This window comes from Ambystoma mexicanum, chromosome 12, assembly GCF_040938575.1.
Source record: "Ambystoma mexicanum isolate Mex_15411 chromosome 12, UKY_AmexF1_1, whole genome shotgun sequence".
Taxonomy (NCBI): Eukaryota; Metazoa; Chordata; class Amphibia; order Caudata; family Ambystomatidae; genus Ambystoma; species Ambystoma mexicanum.
The window spans coordinates 1,110,071,197-1,110,093,962 of NC_090936.1; the positions used below are offsets into that span (position 1 = coordinate 1,110,071,197).

General features: G+C 47.5%; 1 protein-coding gene across 1 annotated transcript in view; it reads right to left on the reverse strand.

Moving 5' to 3' along the window:
* Nucleotides 1-1,542: 1,542 nt before the first annotated feature.
* Nucleotides 1,543-22,766, reverse strand: part of ITIH5 (inter-alpha-trypsin inhibitor heavy chain 5) — a 457,780-nt gene continuing 436,556 nt past the window's right edge. Inside the window, exons 11-14 of the mRNA XM_069629674.1 lie at nucleotides 21,746-21,799; nucleotides 11,396-11,512; nucleotides 8,809-9,186; nucleotides 1,543-2,098 (exon numbers count right to left, since the gene is read on the reverse strand). Coding sequence (XP_069485775.1) covers nucleotides 1,785-2,098; nucleotides 8,809-9,186; nucleotides 11,396-11,512; nucleotides 21,746-21,799 — 863 coding nt within the window. The 3' untranslated portion in view covers nucleotides 1,543-1,784. The remainder of the gene's footprint in view (nucleotides 2,099-8,808; nucleotides 9,187-11,395; nucleotides 11,513-21,745; nucleotides 21,800-22,766) is intronic.

The window sequence follows — 22,766 nt, forward strand, 5'->3', positions numbered from 1 at the left end:
GGTGTGGAAACTGAAACTGTGAGTTCTGAATCAATAAAACAGCTTCCCAAAACCTGCAGCATTCTATTGTAAATTAATGTCAGCCTATTGTAAACTGCACACACATGTAGCAGCCCACAGCACTGGATCCACATTGGGCATGCAACAATTCTCTGGTTCTATATATTGATGATGTTATTAGGAGAAATCTCATACCCGCTCTTGATTCATTTGTAAATGTGACATTATGTGTACTTTGGGGATGTTTTTGTGAAGTCAAGTATTTTCATGTACCCACCGACAAGCGACAAGCGGTAGAAATACAACTAGAATTTCTAGTGTTATTCAGAACTTCAGATATATACAGAATTGATCATGAAAATTAATGTGTGTATGTAAGAAATGGTGATATTCATGCAGACGTGTCAATTTCATGTTCTGTAGGAAAGCTGCCTCTTATTGTGTAACACTGTGGCGGCTTCCTCTGCTTAATGTCTGGGGACCACTTTTAATTCCTCTACTTAAATCGATTTGGGTTTTGAGCAAACTGCCTGTTTCTAGCCCAGAGTAGGTTGGGGCTGTATATTAGGCGGCATGAGATCGGGGTGCCCACTTAATGACCAACCCAAACATTAACATATCAATAAAATATCAATCTTACAACCATCTGTTGAACTTTAGGATGAAGATTAAGGATAAATGCTTCCTTTCCTTTGAGCGTGCACCTTCTCCAGCTAACGCATTCTCCTCTTGACCCAGAACCTCACCACAAGAGAACACAGAGCTCACACGGGGCACAAAGATACAACTAGAAACAACTGTACAAGATGATGTCAAAGAAGAAAACTAACCCTGATCATGGATCACTCCAAATAATCCAACTAACTAACAACCTCAACTTTCAAACACCACACTGAACACACACACGCTTACTCTGCAAAATATCACTGAACACAGGCACACCTACTCCTGACACAAAATAAGTCACCAACGGATATGCCTGCCCACCACAACTTAGTCACACCTCTACACCTCTCCAACCAACCTCTAAGACCCACCCACTGCCAACAGATGCCCCACCTCCTCACATCTCCTATCTGGAAACATACACATCTGGGAAAACACCACTAACTACCTAGAAAACTCACCTGCAAAGAAACCAGTTGCTCCGGTCTCTAATGGCATCAACAGTTGAGCATACCACCTTGTCTTTCCCTATCAAACTCCTAACCACCTCTCCGTCTTTTCTTTTAGATTCATTAGAGTGCCTATAGACCCCGAAGTGACAGCTGTGTGCCGTATAAATCTGAATAACATAACCTAACCACTACTACAGTGGTGATTTGTAGCATAACATATGCAGCCTCGCACTCTTCAGAATTGTTGTCAGGCAAGTACACATTAAGATTAAACATTAAGGTGCTTTGAAGCCTCAGTGAGGATGAGGAATTAATTAAACACCAATCAATCAACCCCTTGGCATTTTTTCAAACATTTCACCTCATTGGGCTGTATGCATAGGTCCAGAATAAAAAACTCACCCATCAGATCTTCCCATCAGCATTGCGTATAAAAGAGTTATATTTTTATTTATTGAAAAAAGCACCATTGTCATCTTTGTAACATAAAACCTTCCACCATTTTCTCGCCAGAATTGTCTATGAAGATCTGTTGACACATAATACATACAACACAATTGTGTTTGTGAAGAGTGAATAGTTCATTGACATCAAAAAAGTTACACGGTCATGAAGTTCTGTGTTGGGATTGCAAATGTGGTGGCCAAGCAATTGCGCTGCGTGGCCCTAGATTTTGTTAATCATGCCGGCGTCCGTTCCCGTGTCGAAGGGATGGGACACGAGATAATCCTGATAGGTCCCATCAATGAGTTTGGCTGCATTGTTCTTTGCGAACCAGCAGTCTACGTGCTGCAGACCATTGTAGATCTTCCTCTGCTTCCATACTACTGGCACCATGCGATCCCTCACCCTCAGCATGGTGTTGGAGATGGTGGAGGAAGCCAAACTCTGGGCCTCATTGCTTGAATTCTTATCTCCATGTTGTGAGCCCAGCCCGAGAGGAACCTCTGTTATTTTAACTTCATTATACAAGAACTGGCCTGCATGGAAAGACAGGAAAAGAACAAATCAGTCATGGACAAGCAGACTTAAGTGATTTCTGAGTCACTTTTAGGCCGATAAAAAAATACACATTGCCCATTTTTGACAAGCAATAATCTCTAAGCGGGTGATTTGTCTCGTTTTTTTCCACAAGTAGGTGTCACTTATTACAAAAACTCAAAAGGACTTATGAATGAGGCACGCAAGAATGTTTGTAACTTTTCATATGGCGTACGTTGCGTATTAGTATAATTGACCTAAAAACATTTGACCTAAAACATTTGATCAATACCTTTTTACAGTCAAATTTTATTAAATATATATATGGGGTGGGTAAGGGTATAGATTAGGTAGAGGGGAAGTGGGAGGGTTGCGGGGGTCTCCCCCCACATTTTAGATTGCAAAAAAAGGTCAAATAAATGGGATCAAATGTGATTAGGTCAAATGTTTTAGGTCAAATAGACCCAAACCGTACGTTGTGGGGTACCATGCACTATTGAGTCACTTAATCATGCGTGACTAAGACAAAAGTAGGCATTTCCAGGGGTGTGTTTGGGAGTCATGGGTGTGTCAAGGGGGGAGAAGTGCACATCCACAAAAGTGACTTATATGCATTCAAACAACTTCACGTGTGTCTAAGGAACCTTTCTGAACACACTTAAGTTACACCCAGTGTTCTATGTGAACGTCTTGGTTGTAAAATGTGAAAGGGAATGAAAGTGTATGTAAATGTGTCGAATGTATAGAGGAGAAAGGCAAAGAATATGGAAAAATATGTTGGAGTAAGTCAAAAAATTAGTAAAGGGTTTTTTGCCAAAATGTCTTTTTTATTCTAGTCTGGTATGGATTATGTCACACCGGCGCAAGCTATTGCATGTCAGATCACTAATTTTGGGGTATCGGTGGCCTCTTTTGGTTGATGTCCCCTGCACACATTTTCCAACAGTGGCATGTTACAAATGCTTTCTTTGTGAATGCCTTTTTCAGGAATACATTGTGCTCAGAAATAGGAGATCCACTGTCAATCACCCTCTATATTTGCACATTTGGGCAGGATTCGCGTGAGTGCATATCCCACCCAGAAGCAACGTGCTTATTCAGTGCATGAGTCCCAAAGCAGCGCACTATGTATTAACACGTTTACTGGAAAGGGGGTCTACAATGCTGTGCTGAAAATATACCAAGGTTCTAAATGGAATCCCTGTCATATGTACACGCCCTGCTATTCTGCAGTCATCCTCTACTTATTTCCAATTTCTTTCCAGCCTGAACTCAAAACGTGCTCTCAAAACAATGAGAGGGACGCTCTATATAAATAAAATAACTAAATAAATATCAAACACAGCCCTCAAAACAAAGTACATGATCACTCCAAGTATTCAAAAGGAAGACAAACATTTAGTAAAAGTTACTATTGAGCACCCAAACCATTGCCAGTTAAAACATACCTACATACACACATACGTCGCCCTCACATGTGCAGCTAAAATAAGCTGTTTGCCTGACCTGTGCTTACTAACAGCCAGGAAACAGGGCTCAGTGTCCACTATGCATATGATGGAAGTGAAATAATTGCATGCATGAAGGTAGTGTCCCCTTGAACCCCGGCTGACATAGGCTCCATAGGCTAACTGATAGCCACACGCACACATTCATACAAAAACGAATTCTGAAAATGGTCGCTGTGCAGAGGGCTGTGTGATATCCGATGCCTCCCTGTCACCCGGCTAGAAGCTAATGATGAGCCCGGAATCTTCTTTAAAATTGCTAGCATAAGAGCAGGACACTTCATGAGATTCACTGCTTTGATTTATTTAGCAGAAAACCTGCTCTATGACAAGTACAAGGACATATCTTCATTGAACCTTGAACTGAACGATGCTACACTCCATGTGGATTCATGTTGGTGTGCCAGGGTCATCACTCTATGGCAGGACCTCTCATTCACACAGTATATTGCCCATGTGTTGCAATTTCCTACTGTGCTTACCCCATTTGAGTATTTCCTTAGCTCTAACCACCTCCTCATCTCTACTTTTCATAAGTGCTGTCATGAGAAGATATAATGTAGAGTCGATGATAAGTGTCTTTAAGGGAGGCGATGGAAGGTAGAGCGCAAAGGAGGCCTAGGCAGCCCACAGTCCTTTGGTCTCTGAGAAGATGGGCTAAAGATGTTGGCTGTTGAGAGTGGGTAGCTATTCTGCACCTGCATATGTCCAGTAGAAGGTCCATTTTCATACAATGATGAGCCTGTTCTCCACACTCATCCTGCAATGGCACTGCGGGGCAGCCCCGTCAATTGATGGTACCGGCGCAGAGATGGTCAGTGAGCACGGAATAGAAGGGGTGGGAGAGCGGTACTATGGGGAAAGAAGTTAATGCTCGGCCTCTTGGCATTGAAGGATTGTTTGATAGGGCAAGTGTTATGGGAGAGGATGGATTGATAGAAATAGAGCTGCTAGCATAGGAGGATAGCTCAGGGGCAACGAGCTCACCTTGGAAGCAAGCCGTCAAGAAGCAACACAGGTTCGAACCCCGGGTCCGCACCTTAGAAATCTCTGGGTATTAAGCGCTTTATAAATAACCTGTCATCTTCATATTCAAGGTGATCAATAATAGTTTCAAGAGAAAATGTGGAAGATCACATGGCAATTGTAATTGTGGTAGCCCATTCCTTGCATTGTGGTTGATCATGGGACATAGCATGTTTTTGGAGCACGCGGTTGAAATGGAGGCTCTGCGGCCAGCCACTTTAAGCGGAAGGACCTCACCCTGCGACACAGACCCTGCTTTGCTGCTGAGCTGTCCATGGTGATGCTTGCATTGTGTCCTGAGCCTCGTGCTTCTCTTTCACTCTGGAGTGTCTGATAGTGGAATGTTTATTGCATGGATAAGACGTAAAGGCACCCTTGTTAGTTAGGGGGCAGCCCAAGGGTTGTTTGAGCTATGATGTTCAGTTTGCAGGGGCTCTTTCTGTACCATAAAGTGTATTTGAGCTGGTAGACTGGCTGAATTATTAACCCTGTCGTTTAATATTGAGGGGAAGACCTCTGGGGTCACATGAGCCCAACATCCCTGGATAGTGCCCCTTCGGAACAGGTGCTGGGTGTGAAGGTTTCACCGAATTTCCCAGATCAAGAGCCTGAACCCACCTATATATGGTGAGAGGGTCACCCACCCCATAGGCTTTAAAATAAAAGAATGATCAAAAATGTGCATTTCCAAGCACTAGTATATATAAAATTTGATAGAATGGCATAGTATTTGCAATTGGTTGTGTATTGGAATATTCATTTTCATGACATGTGCTTCCAAAGTAAATCATTAGAGCCAATCGCAACAATATATGCTACCCCAGTTCCACACATTTAACTGCTGCTTATGGCCAAGGAAAATTATCAGGGCTGTGTGACAAATCAACGTCCGCGGCACCAGTGGTCCAGGGATGAATATAGGTTTCTAAATCATCCATCAGCCCCTCACCTCTAGTACACCAGAACAGATCTGAGCATATTGGAAACAAGCAAATTATAAACCCCCTCGTCCAGTTTTGGTGACATGGATGGAACGGCAGGCTTATCTCTGCAAGGTCGTGGATCGTGGGTTAGTTGCAACACAGCAAAAAATACAATTAATTGCAATAGTTCAAGGATACTTGGTTTCAACTCAAAGGGAGCAATGGGTCATAAAATGTAATTAGGGGCCTTCGGCTCGGGGTCAGGAATCACTGTCTCAGTGCTGGTCGGCGGATCTGAAGCACTAGTGGAAGCGTCTCGGACGGTATGAGCACCGCGTCACAACAATAATTAGCGGTGCAGTCAGTTGAAGCTCGAGGGGCTTGATTGGCTTGAAAATGTTCTTTAAGGAGGACGTTGGTAGATGCTTGTCGATGCACTCCTCCTAGGTTCTTCACAAAGCTGAGGAAAGTTTTGCAGGCAGTTGCCTTGTCTAAGTTTGGTTCAGAGACTCTATGGCACTTCGCCCTTAGGATGCTTGCTGCAGAGCCCAGCAAGGCACGCTGTGTGCTGGCTGGGTAAAGGTTCTGGAATAGCTGGAGGGTCTCCTGGATTTTGTAGCTCCCTCTGTTTCCTGGGAGATGTTTAGGGGATGGAGCTTGCTACCCTCTTTGCTGTCCTGGACTTCCTTCACTGGCAGAAGATGTGAGGCAGACTGTACCTTCAGCCATGGTCCAATGGAGAGTTCTTCTTGCTACTCCTTGGGGAGTCTTCACATGATCTGCCCAGAAGAGGGGCTCAGCCTTCTTTTAAAGCCAAATGGGCCACAGTGATTAGTGGCTTTACACCTACCTTAATGAACCAATCTTGGGTCCCAACCAATAATCTCTTGTATGCCTGAGATCATAACCAGAGTGCTTTGCAATAGAAAAGGTAAAGGGGTGAAAACATGTAACACTAAGTCTCACTGTTCTTCCTGTCTGTTATGGATCAAAGTGTCTCTCTAGTTAATGGAGCTCACTGTGGTTTCTGATTAAAGTGGCAGATCTCCCTGAAGCTGCGGCGAGAACAGACTTTCTGTCTTCTGAAAACCATATTCTCGTACCTTCTTAATGGGGTCCCCCTGCTAGGGTTGCCTCCTGTGAGCACATAATCCCAGACATGACAGGTCACTGCCCTTGATACTGAGAGGCGGGAGCTGTCCTCAGGTTGACACAGTTTATTTGTTAAAACTCTGCATCCAGGCCCCATGTGAGCCTGTTTAAAGTATACTCTATTAGTATGTTAATTATGTTAATTGCTACCACCATCGGCAAAGGGTAAACAAACTGGCAAGGCGGATCAATGGAGCCTTTGATAGTTAATTAGGCTGGCCATGACAGGAGGAAGGTTTTGCCCTCCCCTTTTGAGATGCCGTGATGTACTCTTTGCTGTCATATCCCAACTAAATATAACATGTGGGATGACACATGTTGTGCGGTGAGCATAGAAAAATGTGTGCGGATTAGCCCCACACAACATGATGTGTGTCAACAATGTATACCAGCGTGGCACCTCTCTTAATACTGAGTCCAAAGAAAATCATTAGGTTTGTAATAACAATATATGCCGGAGATACGCACTTTCATGCTGCCTATTCCTAAAGCAAATCATGAAGCCTGCCACAATATACGCCTATTCTGCCCATTGTAATGTGGCATCTGTGCGCAAAACAAATAATATGGTTTGTCTTAAGAATAGACTTAAAGGGGACTCTTCACCTTAGTTCTTGAGCAACATCATTTTAAAAGTGAATGTCATTTTGCTGACACGTTTCACACTGTCTCCAACGCTTTCTCAAAGCTTTGCCAGTTATCACACTGGTTATGAACAGTTGTACATTACTAGTGTGATAACTAAAACACTGTAAGTCTCACTCAGAACTTTAGCACTGCCCCTTTCATCCTTGATGCCTTCAAAGAAAATCATAACATCTGACATGGCAATATATGCCAGCACTGCCCCTCTCATGCTGCTTGAGCAGAGAGCAAATCAATGGGCCTTTCTAGGCTCTTGCAACATCCTCCCACCCACAAACACATTCACTCTCATATGTGCACACTACACACCACACTCTCTCACTCATCTCATGCGTGCACACACACACACACACACACACAGTCATATATACAAATGTATATTCGCTTAACTGTGTGCAGCCCAAAGTGGCATTGTCGCTCCGACTCTCTTATGCAGGCAGGGGTGAAGGATCATGCTGTACTGGGCAACTTGCCCCATGGCCATGGCTGAACAAGTAGCTCTACGTTCCTGGGGTGGCAGTTCGCCATTACATGATAACTGCCTTCATCTCTCCATCTCACTTCTTGTCAACAAGCTGTGAATGTTGTTTGCTTTAGACCCCACCTTTTTAGCCAGAGGTGGATGCTTTTGCTCGGCTTATTGGATGGCACATCTGTTTATGTGTGTTCTCGAAAATGAATACATTATCTTATTTTAATTATTTTGAAGCTAGAAAAAGATAACTTGGCCTCGTCTTGGGACTGGCAGAGATCTCTGAGCAATTAGCTGAACTATCTGAAAATGAACTGATAAGAGATTTGGCAGCCCACCATGTACCCTGCATTGGTGGGCACTCAGCAGCCTCCAGCAAGCACTATCCGCCTAAATGTAATGCAGTAATCAATACTTAGACCTTACAGACCGAGGGAGGCGTCATGATCGCTGGATAAAGACCTTAATCCAAGTTATTGTTTGAGATTAAGCGGAGTGCTATAGGCTCAGGTGGGTCCTTTCCTCAAGCTATCATGACCCCTGCCCGGGTCTGTAAGGTTATTGGTGCCCTGGCCTCGGTGGCAATCCATACCGCTTGCTGTTCAGGAAGGAACGCAAGCCTACTCTTTAGTCAATACATAGGTGCCACCTAGATTCCTTGCATTCCTGCAGCACATCCCACTCCTATGGTTGGAGCGTCCGGTTCCACAGATTGTAGCCTTCCCTCCTTACCTCTTATGTTAGCCTGAATGACATCCACAATGCTTTGTTGCTTCCTAAGAAGGTTTGCACCATATAAAACCCAAACGCAAATACATACCCCTCATTATGACCCTCGTTTTTCTTCGTCAGACCCCTTGCTCAAAGGACCCGGCTGTTTCTTTTACAGATGAACACATACTCGCAAAGGCCAACGGGTGAGATCATTTCTTAGAAATGTGTGCTATGTTAAATGCTTTTATATGCAGACCTGCAGTACCTACCAAGGAGGCCGTGGGACTTTGGAGACAACCCTTTGCTGTTGGAGATATAGAACCCCAGGTGGTTCTTCTGGAACGGAGCTGGGTTCTTGTACTGGTGGAGCAGTATGACAAAGCTGATGGTGCCCTGGATGGTCACCGTGACGTTAGAATTTGCGGTGACGGACACCCGCAGGCCTTCGCTCTCCACTGAGGCAGTCTTGAGGCAGGAGAGAATGAGCCGGTCTTTGCTGTCCAGGATAACCTTGGCAGGAGTAATCTCAAGGTAGGACCGGGTCGGCTTTTCGATGATGATGGTGATGCTGCTGAAGTAGGTCCGATGCTTCTTATGGCCGTTCACAGGTGCCGGGGCTCCGATCAACTTGCCGTTCACAGTCACACCTAGGGATCAAAAGGAGGCAGTATTTAATGCAATGTATTCTTTGAATACAATGTCCAGGCCTATGTAATGTGCCCCTCTTGGGTTCATAGAACTAGAAATGGTTCCATAGTTCCCGGAAATGCTTGGACACTCATTGAAGAGTTAGGAGGTCATTACGACATTGCGACTTTCCTGTCCGCATAAATTTCTGGTAATTCCGGCAGTGGCATTTTTTCTGGAATGGGGAAGTACAAGTTTGCCAGGAAGGGCAGTAATCTACCAGCAGGCCTGACCTGCCGATAGTTGAGGCCCCTACCGGCAAATGCATGCCAGAATCACCGGCACCGGTACTACTGGGGCCAGCGATTCTGGACTTCCCATTCCATCCATGAAATGGGAACTTAAAGCTGTCTCCGCCACCCGCAATATCCTGGTGATACAGGATATCGGGAGGCGGAGATGGTAGGGCCAGTTTGCCGGTACCCCGCCGGTACCGACAAACTCGTAATAAGGGCCTTAGTGTAGCACTACAGTTCACAAATTCCAGCCTAATTCCGCATGTTCTCACTAGCAGAAGGATATATAGCGGTAGGGCACCTGGAAGCATGTGTGGGTAAATGCTGGTAGGATTTGCATGAAGTAACATGGATGTGAGATGAGACACGTTGATGAGACACGTTCCGGAAGGCTGACAGGAATAACGTGTTATGGGAGAGAGTCGCGTGACTCAATAAAGGGCACATCAGTTATAATGGATTTGGAAAGATCCAAGGATGGTGAAATAAATGGGAATGGAGAGAAACGTGGATGGATGGAGAGCGAGGAATGGAGGACAAGGTTGAAGGAGGGGTGGGAAAAGTATACAGATGAGGATACATTCATGGATAGTAGTATACAAGATAGTAGGGATGTTTTTTAAGAGACTCATTATATAGGAAAAAAGGTTCTTTAAATGTATAAAGGTTGTTTTGTTCAACACACGTGTAGGCTGGCAGACCAATGGAAAACAATGGATGGATGGATGCATCCATGCATGCATAGATGGGTGGAGGGATGGAGGGATGGAGCGATGGGAGGGAGGGAGGAAGGGAGGAAGGGAGAGAGGAAGGAAGGAAGGAAGGGAGGAAGGGAGGGAGGGAGGGAGGAAGGAAGGAAGGAAGGAAGGAAGGAAGGAAGGAAGGAAGGAAGGAAGGAAGGAAGGAAGGAAGGAAGGAAGGAAGGAAGGAAGGAAGGAAGGAAGGAAGGAAGGAAGGAAGGAAGGAAGGAAGGAAGGAAGGAAGGAAGGAAGGAAGGAAGGAAGGAAGGAAGGAAGGAAGGAAGGAAGGAAGGGAGGGAGGGAGGGAGGGAGGGAGGGAGGGAGGGAGGGAGGGAGGGAAAGAAGGAAGGAAGGAAGGAAGGAAGGAAGGAAGGGAGGAAGGGAGGGAGGGAGGGAGGGAGGGAGGGAAGGAAGGAAGGAAGGAAGGAAGGAAGGAAGGAAGGAAGGAAGGAAGGAAGGAAGGAAGGAAGGAAGGGAGGGAGGGAGGGAGGAAGGAAGGAAGGAAGGAAGGAAGGAAGGAAGGAAGGAAGGAAGGAAGGAAGGAAGGAAGGAAGGAAGGAAGGAAGGAAGGAAGGAAGGAAGGAAGGAAGGAAGGAAGGAAGGAAGGGAGGGAGGGAGGGAGGGAGGGAGGGAGGGAGGGAGGAAGGGAGGGAAAGAAGGAAGGAAGGAAGGAAGGAAGGAAGGAAGGAAGGAAGGAAGGAAGGAAGGAAGGAAGGGAGGGAGGGAGGGAGGGAGGGGGTTTCTGGAATGGACGTATCAATTACCTCATGCTTGCTGCTTTCTTCCTTGAATATAACAGGGTGGGAGGGTGCGAGGTAGGATGGGTGGGTAGTATGCAATGGTATACCGAACTTATGAATAAAGTATGATTGGACATGGAAGAATGGATGTAAAGCCGTTTGGATCCTGACATAAAAGTGTATTGCCCTCGCGCTACTGGATGCACACGGGCCCCATTTGAAAAACATCTCTGTGTGGCTTTGCAGTGCTGACGTGTTCTTCCCACCAGTAGACAGAGCTTCCTCATAAGCAGAATGTCTGTGTGGAGTGTGACCATCAGCCTCCTGTGACGCACACGCTTATAAATTGGCTAGGAATGCATGGACTGAATGCGCGTGCGCGGTTCTCCCGGGCCTACTGCCGCGCGCACGCTGTTGCAGATAGCTGTGATTCCACTGGAACATGTCACTCACCAGAGCCCTTGTAATCAGACACGAGCCTGAGGATGTCTCCGGGTTGCCCGTCTATGTTAAAGCACACCGCCATCTTGCTCAGAGGGAAGTCGACCACAAAATGGGGGTCGCCGTCCGCTGCAGGTATAGGGGCGATATGAAGACAAGAAGTGTACAATTTAGAACACTGCCATTGGTGGCACGAACCGGTTACAATGCTCTGCTCCCAGTGACTCAAAGGCTCATTTCACTTGCTTGATTCTGCATAAGAGACATATAATGAACAGCTGCCAAATCTCTGCAAAAATGATCCCAACTCTGAAAGCTGAAAAGTTCCTTCCTTACCGTTTAATGATAACATGCTTTGATGACACTGGCCCACCTGTTCAACCCCGGATGCGAAACGTTTCAAACTTATTCAGGGGTTTAAATTCTCTTCAGTATTGTGCACTATGGAAGGCAGTGGCGGAGTAAAACTGCCTCTTGGAAGCTTCATTAAATGCCATGCGGAATTGTTGAAAAAACATGGCAGTAATGCCAGGGACGTCTTTTCACAAAAATGCCAGGGGTAGCGGAAGTGACAGCACACGACCCTTGGCATTCGATGACATCACAAGAAGTGATTGCGCTCTGGGGCCATGACTATTATTATTCTAAATTCACTTGCAAGGGATAACATCCACCCTTCTTTTTTCTTTTTTCTTTTTTCTTTACCCAGCGCGTCCCACTTTATCTGGGGATAGTAACAACAGAAGACACCAAACTACTATCCGGAATAAGTACCGGTCTCCTTCTGCGGCTTAATAACACCATCACAAGCAGGAGGGCTAACAATTTTCTAGATTCCACCCGAAGTCGACCAAAAGGTCAGTCCCTGATGCTTCCCAGCTCCATGAACCAGATCAAATATGGTCTGGAAAATAAGTAGTTTTTAAGAGTACCCTTAACACTGCAAAGCCAATTAGCGATGCAGTAGTAAGGGGTGTTTTATGAATATACCCTACAATACCAAGAGACTAACTTTAGGTCTCGTTTCTCTTACTCCCCCCCTTTTTCCACCCTTCCCCTTCCCTTCCCCATTCTGTTTTTTTTACCAGAGAAACAAACCCAGAGACCCAGATGAAGGCTTTTCAAGCAAGATGCCAAAATGCCTGTGGTTCAAGCTCAAGAAAGTGCTAACATACTCCACCTGAACTCCTTAGGGGGCTACTCCCCGTGGCGTAGACCAGCGGTTTGGTACTCTGGGGAAATAATTTTAACCCACCTAGGAGTTGACCACCTAAACTGGTTTCAGCTCCACAGTCAACCTAGATCTACTAGTTTGAATTTATCTCCAAAGACAAATTGCACAGATATGAACACATCCATACTTTAGATTAATACTAGGGGGTGTGTGTACAAGAGAGGCGTTGCTAAGGGGGGCAAGGAGGCTATAGCGCCTGGTCTTTTGGTTGTAGCCCCGGATAGAACTTCAGGAGCTACAGCCAAAAGACTAGCTAGCCCCGAGTCCTGACAGTTCCGACATTAGTTTAGCCCCAGGTCTTTTCCAGACCTAGCAACACTCCTGGTGTACAACAATGCAGATGACTGTTCATTTTGTGCTAATACTGTTTCTTTGGTTGTTACTTTGCAACAATGTGAATATGATGTAATATTTACTCCACAAAGTAATACTAACACATGTCTGATGCATACATTATGATGTGTTTTTTTATGTAAAGAATCATAGTACCCATATTCTGTTCATTTACTGTATTATGAATATGTGCGATATTAATCCAGTCCTGGGGACTGGTGATGATGAATAAAAGTAACATGTTTTGAGCACGAAAGCAATGGCTCAGGGTAGATATTTGGAATTTATATCCAGAATAAAATAACCCCTGTATTTGGATACTCAGCTTAATTTTGAAGCACCATTAGAAAACAACAACCTGATATAGTACAATAGAACACTAAGCGAGACTAGAGTTAGAAGCATTTGCATGTGGTTGGAGCCCCCCCCTTTTTTGTTACCTATCAGAAGAAGTGATGTAATTTGATCCCACCCCAATGTGACATTGCGGGAAGCTATGGAACACAACCTTTCACCCGTTGACAAAACAGGAAGTAGCATCACATAGCATTGTTCCTAAGTACACTATGATAACTATGGTTACGATATCACTGTAATGTGATATACATTTCAAACAAGAATAAATCAGCATATGTATCGTTAATATCAAAGTGTATAGGCCCATATTACCAAATTACTGTGAATGCAAGCAGACGTCCAAGGCCAAATGATAATGATATGGTATTATATAGCACTTACGCTTAAACGCTTTATATAGAACAAATATACATACAATATCACCCAACCTGGGTTGGTACTCATTTATAGACCACAGTAGGATAAAAGGCTGACTTGGCCTTGCCAGGATTCAAACCTGCAACCACAGCTCACACACACATCGCAGCAGCAAGCGCTCAACCCACTGAGGTTTCTTACCAGCTACAGCTATCTTACAGGGTATAGTAAAATGAGCAATTGCATGTCTGAATGTTCTCAAAGTCAAAAAGCAAATGACACGCTGTAGTGGATACTAATAAACTGGTAACTGTATTTAACAGCAGACCAGTTCATCTGCAGGACTGGTGCAAAGTTGGCCACATGTCAGGCCTGTGTGGATCTACTTTTCGGGCTTCAGAGGTTAGCAAAATACATACCTTTGGGAGGGTTCATAACTGTGTATTAAAGAATTGAGAGTAGCGCGGGGAAAGCAACACACTTTACATGTCATCCGGTACTCTGGGCACTCATTACCTCATACATGCAAACAAACATCCTGAACAGCATGCCTGGGAGATACGAAAGATAGGCACATTACAACAAAGCATTAACTGTGGCACAATGAAATGAAGGGCCACTCGATGTGCTAGGATCAAACATTTCTACACTATACACATCTTTTAGGCACAATGATTTTGTCAAGTGACCGAGGACACCGAGATGGAATGTCTAGTGAAAATCGTAACAGAGACAACAGCAGAAAAAAACATGCTAAAACTGCAACTTGCGCAAAGGAAAATACAAAAAGTTTTTGCCTGCATCGTGAATTTTAGGTGTTTAAGAACAGACTAAATCAGTGACTCACCCCCTGAAGCGTGCCCCAAAAAAAACCTTTATTGAGTCTAGCAATTATTGTATAGAATTCCAGAAAGGCTATTTGTTATTCCTATTCTTTGTTATTTAGGGTCACTGCTCAAAGTTTTACACTTGTGGAAACCCCTGTTTTTTTAAGAGACCTGAACAAGAACGCCAGCCACTCTGGAAACACTCTGGAAACAAAGAGCCACATTGCTCTGGTCACAGCACAGGAGCTTCCATTTTAAAAAGAATAATTGAAAAATAGAATCTTTTTTTAATTTTACATTTTTTTAGGGGTAGCAAGGGAGACCACAGGGGTAGCAAGGGAACCTCAGGGGTCACAGTCGCAACCCCTGACAACCCCCAAATGACGTCCCTGAGTAATGCATGGAAAAGTAACCAGGGAAGTTCTGGAAATTAGCAGTGTTTTCCACATTAGAAGATCTTTGCTTCCATGTATGCAACTAGCCTGACACACTCAGCAGAATACAGGCTCCGTACACAACCCTTCTCTCCCAGAAATGCATAACTAACTTGCAGGGTACAATTACATAAAACATACTGGCCCTCATTACGACCCTTGCGGAAATCGGAAAACGATGGCGGAAATGCAATACCGCCATCGAATAGCGCTCGGTGCGACTATGACCCGTCACCGCAAAGTACGAAGCCATTAGCGACACCGTAGTGAACGCCAACGCTAACTGCACCAAGCACGCGCGCGCGCGCCATGCAAAACCGCAAACACCACCATGGCGCAACGGTACGCCAATTCCGACCCTAGCGGACATGTACCTAACGCCATCAGGCATGGCGTAATGTACCATTCCGCCATGGTGAGAAGTACGGCCTCGCGAATCAACCGTAAATGGCCCCACTGAGTGCCTGTACACCGCTCCCTGCCCACAAAGTACAACTCCCCGTAGGTGCAATGAAGCCACAATGCAACCATTGAAATGTACAAGTCACCCATGCATGGCAACGAACAAAAGAAACACAAGAGGGGCCAATGGGAGCTGCAGGGCACAGATGGCACGAATACAGAAGCCATCCCAATGGACATGACCACAGTCCCCCACCAAGAAACGCACGCAAACACAGGCACCTGTGACCAGCCATATTCCGAGAATCACATCATTCCACCAGTCCACCTGGCTGACCGGCATCTGTTACACAAAACCCAATCCCCCGCCCCTGAGCATGACAACATTCAAACTGTCATATTGGCAGCCCCCATCCCTGACCTCACGGGCTTAGTAGGCAAACGCGCCCAGTACAGTACCACGCAACTAAACTCCGAAGCTGGAACCCAATGCAGATCTCCTCACAATACATCGCCCCCCAAATAGGCATATGCCACATCACTTGCAAAGAAAAACGCTACACGGGCCAAATCAGAATAGAAATTTAATGCACATCAAAGTCACCAAGCCCATACAGCCATCAGGCCATGAACTCCTAAACACCAATCACCATTGTGGGCTGCATCCGCAAGAAATGACCAGCCACTACTTGTGTGTCGTCCTGTTCCCTCATGGTACACAGAGCCACATTCACGTACGAAAAGGCAACATGGAAGCGCACAGAACCGCAGGGCCGTCCCAATGGGGAGGCACTAGTCCAGCTGAAAGGCCGAAATGTTGCTCCGAGCCACCAGTACTGCGTAAGGGCATGTGGGCCATTGGCGATCGTCCCATAAGATCGTAATGCTGCTCCACTGATTAACACGAAGCAGCAGGTGTCGGGAGTAAAACCCATCTGCAGGAGTGGCATACAGATGGCAGTGGCAAAAGGGGAGGAGATACCTGTCAACCAAAAGAAAAGAAAAAGAACAGAATGGCCATCAGAACTACATTCCAACAACTCACTTCAATGATCACACGAAATCCACAGCCATATGCATGCTAGCCCACTCCAAAGGATCATCACCACCCCAAAACCACTTGCGACTCATAACCATCTATATCGAGGTGCAAACACCATCACAAACGAGTGTACCTGTGCATGCGTCTGTCAAAACAGAATCCATCAGATGGGAATGTTAATGTGCATGGACACAAGTGTCTGAGGGCGTGTCGCGACAGGGAGGGCTCAACAAGGCCAGATAGACGATGGTCCCACCATGGCAGCCCTGCATCACATAGCGTAGGGGAGGCGGATAGATCCCAAGAAGCCCTGTACATGGCAAACTCTGTATCAAATCACCTGCCCATGCATCCATTCATCATTCCCTCATCCCGGAATCAAAACGCCTGAATAATTACTCACATAACATTAGAAACATCCATTGAGTCTGTGCGTTATGCAGCCTGCAAAATCCACAGTGCCCCAGCCCGTAATTCCAGTGTTGTGAAGTAACATGTATTTGGGAACGGCGGGCCTCATCGCCCACGTAGCAATTGCGCATCCCAAACTATTCATATCAATCATTGCTTCCTCGCCATGGGCCCTGTCTCAAGGACATTGAACAACAGAACGTTATATTTGCAGTCAGACCTGTGGGCATCTCCTCGCCGCTAGCTGGAAACCGAAAGCGCCGCCCTTCGCATTCCACATTTGCAACATCACGTCGAAGAGGCATCTGTGGCCGTTTGAAATCACTAATTAATCCATCTAGTGCGGCTGTGTGTGAAAATGGCAACTGCCTTCACCCACAAATGGGACGCCCCGCCCGTCATTGCAACTCGGTACAGTGATGCATGAGGGCCCACCGTTACTCGAGTACTACGTTCCACTGACCCTTCACAAGTCTGTTCGCGACTGCACAGATAGTATGTGCAACAATGGGACCACAGCAGAATGAACATGTCAACCAATGTTACACGGCCATCGGGTACAAATACATGATTGCAATAGCAAGATGCCATTCCCCGATTTGCAGCGTTGTGCGCGGGACGTGCTCGGCCAAAGGGGAGAGCAGTTTGCACAGGTGGAATTAATCACCACAGGTGGAGGCCATACAGCCTGAAAACACATAAATTGCACAGCCAGTCTCCTCCCACAACCACACCGGAATGCTACCGGCAGGACTCGCGATGTTGGCCCTGGGGGACCTGATAGCACTGCAAGTACTCCAACTCCAAGAAGAAGACGAACACCAACTGCAACCGGCCGCACGAAGGAGACGCAGGAGGAGGAGGAGGGCAAGGCAGGGCCAGCAAGGGCCGCCAGCACAGCCACTACCACCACGCAGGCAGCCCGCAATCCCACGCCTCCGAGCACATCCGTTCAACCTCACTGATGAGCAGATCCACACCCTCTACCGTCTGGACCGGGACACCATAGCCGCCATTGTGGACATGACACAGGCTGACCTTGTCAGCATGATAGATAGCCCAACCGCCATCCCACCCCTACTGAAGGTGGTGTCTGTACTCCACTTCCTGGCCACAGGCACCTACCAGCACACAGTCGGACAGTTGCATGGCATTTCTCAGCCACTGTTCTCACGGACACTATTGCAAGTGCTCGATGCCCTCCTGCAGCACGCAGACGACTACATCTCTCTACCACGCTCGGAGCAGGAAATTACCAACACAAAAGTGGGATTCCATGCACTTGCCGGCATACCGGGTTGCATTGGTGCCATCGACTGCACCCATGTGGAATTGGTCGTCCCACATGCAATGGAGGCCCAGTACCGCAACAGAAAACAATTTCATTCCCTGAATGTACAAATGGTGTGTGACTCCAACAGGATCATTACACATTGTTGTGCCCGATTCCCTGGATCTACCCATGATTCTATGGTCTTGAGGAACTCTACAATACCACGCTACATGGAGCGACACGCAGGGAACAGATCCTGGCTACTCGGTGAGTCTCATTACATGCATGATTATGTGGGGAATGTGATTTGGCAATGACCTGGCAGGAAGGGGGGGGGTGTGCGTACGTAGCAATGGCATTCCACATCATACGTTTCTCGTCCACATACAGGTGATGCTGGATATCCACTGAAGAGATGGCTCCTCACACCAGTCCGGAACCCACGGGACCAGCATGAGGAGGACTACAACCATGCCCACTCACGTACCCGTGTAGTCATTGAACAGGCATTCGGCCTACTGAAGACTCGTTTCCGCTGCCTCAGCAGGTCTGGCGGGGCACTCCTGTACCGCCATGAGAAGGTTGCAAAGATGGTGATGGCATGTGTCATGCTCCACAACATGTGCGTACGTAGAAATGTGCCCATGCCCCCTGACGCAGAACTGCAAGCACCTGATGATGGTCATGATGAGGGTGGGGATGTGGCAGCACCTCATGGAGTCTGCGAGGCACCGGAGGCCCGTGACATTCGTCAGCATCTCATTGATGTATGCTTCTAGCACTCACGCCTGGTGGCTGATACATGGACACGGGACTCGTGGCACTGTGCGTGTCTGGGACATGCACAATATGGACTGTACGCCTATGATGGCCTAGTACACAAAAATCAATGTCCACACATCTCATTGGTTGATCGTGCACTTTTTATGGCATATGTGATGTCATGTTGAACACCCTATCGACCCGCCACCCAAGTGAGCCCAACACACCCCCTCCACCCTCCTACCTCCCCCCCGAACCCCAGTGTCCAAAGATGCTCATTGTCAGTGGGCTGTCGCTATTGCAAGCCCCCTCTGCGGGTATCAGGGGCACCCCTGCCTGTGGAGCGCAGGTTCCTTCCAGATCTACGTTGGGGGCTGCCCTGGACGGAACTTGCAACGGATGATGTGTCTGCCTGCTCACGTCCATGCATGTCCCTAAGGGTTTGCGAGAGCTCAGTGAGCACACGGCGCACTGCGGCAAGTTCGGCACATACGTCTTTGGACGTCGCATGCAGTTCCCCCCTCAGGCTCTCGGTGCTTCTCTCCATTTGGACTCTCAGGCTCTCGGTGCTACTCTCCATTTGTGCCCTTAGCGTCTCTGTGCCTCTCTCCATTTCTGCCCTAAGTGTCTCAGTTGATGTTTCTATGTCTGCCTTAGTGCCCCCACATTCATCGGCATGGTCCTTGAGGAGCGTGGCCATTTGCTGCTGTTGCACGATTAACTTGTCGAGGGACTGTTGCCTCTGCTGGGCCATGCCCATTTGCGGGGGTGTCACAGAGGGGCTGTTGTCCTCATGTTGCCTTGCCACAGGGCTTGTGGGGGATGGCCAGTCGTTGTCTTGTGGGTGCCCCTGCGTGGTATCCTCATGTTGTACGGGATGGGACAGACAGGGGGATTGGGACAGGTCATGGATGGATCTGACTTCGACATCCCCGTTTTCTGTGTCGGAGCATGCTGCCATCAATGGGGTGTCACCTATGGTGCTGCTGCCACCAGAGGCAGTGCCTTCTGTGGCATCCATTGGGGGGACCTGTGGTGGTGGTGTTGTGGGCATGCTGGCTGCTGGGGTGCCTGTTGATGTTCCCTCCTCTGTGCTGCCACCTGATTTGTGCTGCTGCCGTGTCTTGATGCGTGCAGCTGAGGTGGAGGGTCTCTGGCCGTTGGTCTTGGCCCTCTTTGCAGGTGTGCTGGTAGGGGTGTCCTGTAGCTCGTCGTTTGGATCGGACCCTGTGGTGGAGTAAAGGAGGGCGAGGGTTAATGATGGGTCTGTGGGAATTGGAATGGCATTGTATCACATGCTCTGGGGTGGTACCTGAGGGTGATTTGGGTCGGGTCCTTGGAGGTGCTTTGATTTGTGTGTGGAGTGAGGGTGCAGTTGTTTGGCAGCCTGCAGTTAGGGTGTGCCTGCTGCACGTGTAGTGCGTGTATTAGGGGTTTTTAATTATTTATGTATTTATTGTGGGTTTTTACGTGCGCTATCAGGCCGATGTGTGTGGCCGTTCTCCTGGACATGTGTTTCTGTTGCACTATGTGGACGCATGGTACTTCACATGGATGGACTGTGTGGATTTGGCATTGTTTTATCTGGTACACCTACCTGAATCTTCGGATGTCTGCACTCCTTTCTCCATCCCTCCGACTCCCTCTATGCTCTCCATTCCGATGGTGGAGGCACAGATTTCTTCCCAGGGGGTCAACTTGATGGGTGATTCAGGACCTCCCCCGGTGGCTGTGGCAATGTTGCGGTTGGCAGAGAGTATGCTGCGGACGCGTATCCGCAGGTCGTCCCATCGCTTGCGGCATTGCTGTGGGGTGCGGGGTGCGGTCCCCACCGCACTTACCCGCTGTGCCACCAGAGCCCATATGGTCTTCTTGTTTGCAAGTGCCGTTCTGGTCATTTGCGTGGAGAAGACGACGGCAGCATTCTCCTGGAGGGTCTCGGTTAGCACGGTGAGTTCCTCGCGGGAGAAGTGGACCTGCCGCTTGCGGTCGCACGCTTTCTTCGCTACTTTTCCCATTTGTCTTGGTTTCGCTAGGGTGGGTGACGGGTTGGGGTGTGTTTCAGGGTAGTGATTTTAGTGGTTGTGTGGTTTTAGTGGTTTTATAGGTGTACGCCGGGATGTTTCCCGTTCCGGGCCCATGTTTTTACTTCCGTTTCCGTATATTTCCGGTCACCGTACTTTCCGGTAGGCGCACACTGCGGTGACCGCTAAGAGGGGTGGCGGTATTGCACCTAGGGCGCCGTACGGCGGCGGTGTGGGCCGTTTTGGGGTCATTTCCGCCATCGCGGACTTTGCACTTCCGCCGTAGCGTGGTGCTCGTGCCCGATGGGTCGGAATGGTCCGCACTTTGCTCCTTCGTGCAATGGCGGAAACGCTATTTACGCTGTGGCGCTCCGGTCAGTCACTTTCCGCCAGGGTCGTAATGAGGGCCACTGTATTTCTTTGTTTCATGCAACACACAACAACTAGCCAATTACCAGCCTAGAGCGTTAACTACCTGTACACTTGAGTTTTCCCTTAATCCTTGTGTTTACATTTTATTAAAGGTGCCTCACAGTAGTTCCATGTAAGTGCACAATCAAGACCTCTTTCCTCTAAACGCTCGTATTTTTTCTGAACATTACTACATGCAGATTAAATCACAGAACACGTTATTGAAGTATTTATTTATGAGTTCGCTTCTCTGTTTTGTTGTAGTAGGCCGGTAACACATTTTTTGTACATTGTAAAAAAACATTACATTTTGCATCACTAGGCGTTATTGCCTCGTTCTTCGTTATTTCTTCATGCCAAAAGAAATATTGTCTAGTCTAAAGTGTTACAGACGGCGCGTGGGCTGCGCTACCAAACAGTGAGCTGTTAATCTTCCAATGACCCACTATTTGGTGTGCACATGACGCCAGAGGGAATAGACGGGCTCCTTCCTACCTGAAGTCTTAGAGACGATGGTTCTTGCCTCCTCTTGCCTTTTGTATGCAGAGCCTGGAAGGGAGAGGAAAAGTTCATTTGGGGTGAGTTGGCGGTGCAGAAGAAAGACCTGTAAACATCCAGCCTAAGGCAGACATGCATATGTTTCGCTGTTCGTACGTGCCCCCAGCATGATTAAGCAAATATTTGACTCTGGTTAATGGAAGGTATAATTGGATAATGGCAATTTGTAGGCGAACGTTCAAAGTACATAACGCGAAGCATGATTGTTACTCAAAAACGTGTTGGACGTGGGTTGAGTGCATTTGGCCCTCAGGAGATCCTGTCCTTGACTCCTCTAGGGTAAAGCCAGGGGTAAAGGGAATTGCCTGGGGTCTTGCGGGGGATGGAGTTTTCACTGCCGCTAGTTTTTGGCGGTAGGGTGGGGTATGTTTTCCTAAGCAAGGGAGCAAGAAAGGATAGAGGGGCCCTACGGTCCCGCTGCAGAAGGGGTTGGGGGGCTAGGAGGTGGACACACTCAGTTTGTGACTGTTGCGTTGTGTTATGTTATCCAACATGTATACTGCGCCCATCCCCAGCGCAGTGGTCTTACGGAGCCTGAACTTGTCCAAGAGGTAGTGCATAGTGTCCCCCCCCCCCACAGACCTTGAACTGCAGAAGAAGAAACAAGAAGGAGACATGGAAGAGTTTATGGAGAGTCTCGGGAGGATAGCTCAGGAGCAATGTGCTCACCTTGGAAGCAAGACGACACGGAGCACCACAGGATCGATCCAGGGGTCCGCGCTTAGAAACCTCTGGGTATTAAGCGTGTTATAAATAACCTATCATATCACCATGTGTGGTACCCCCAAGAGAGAGCATACAAGTATGGGGATTGCCCCTGTATGTTACCTTAAAAAGGGGGGGGGCAGCAGGATATTCCCCATGTGCGGTACCAATCAGGGTAAGGAGCCGGGGGGGGGGGGGTGGGTCACTTTTGTACATAGCCCCAGACAGTGGCAGCAGCGTGCAGCATTTCATT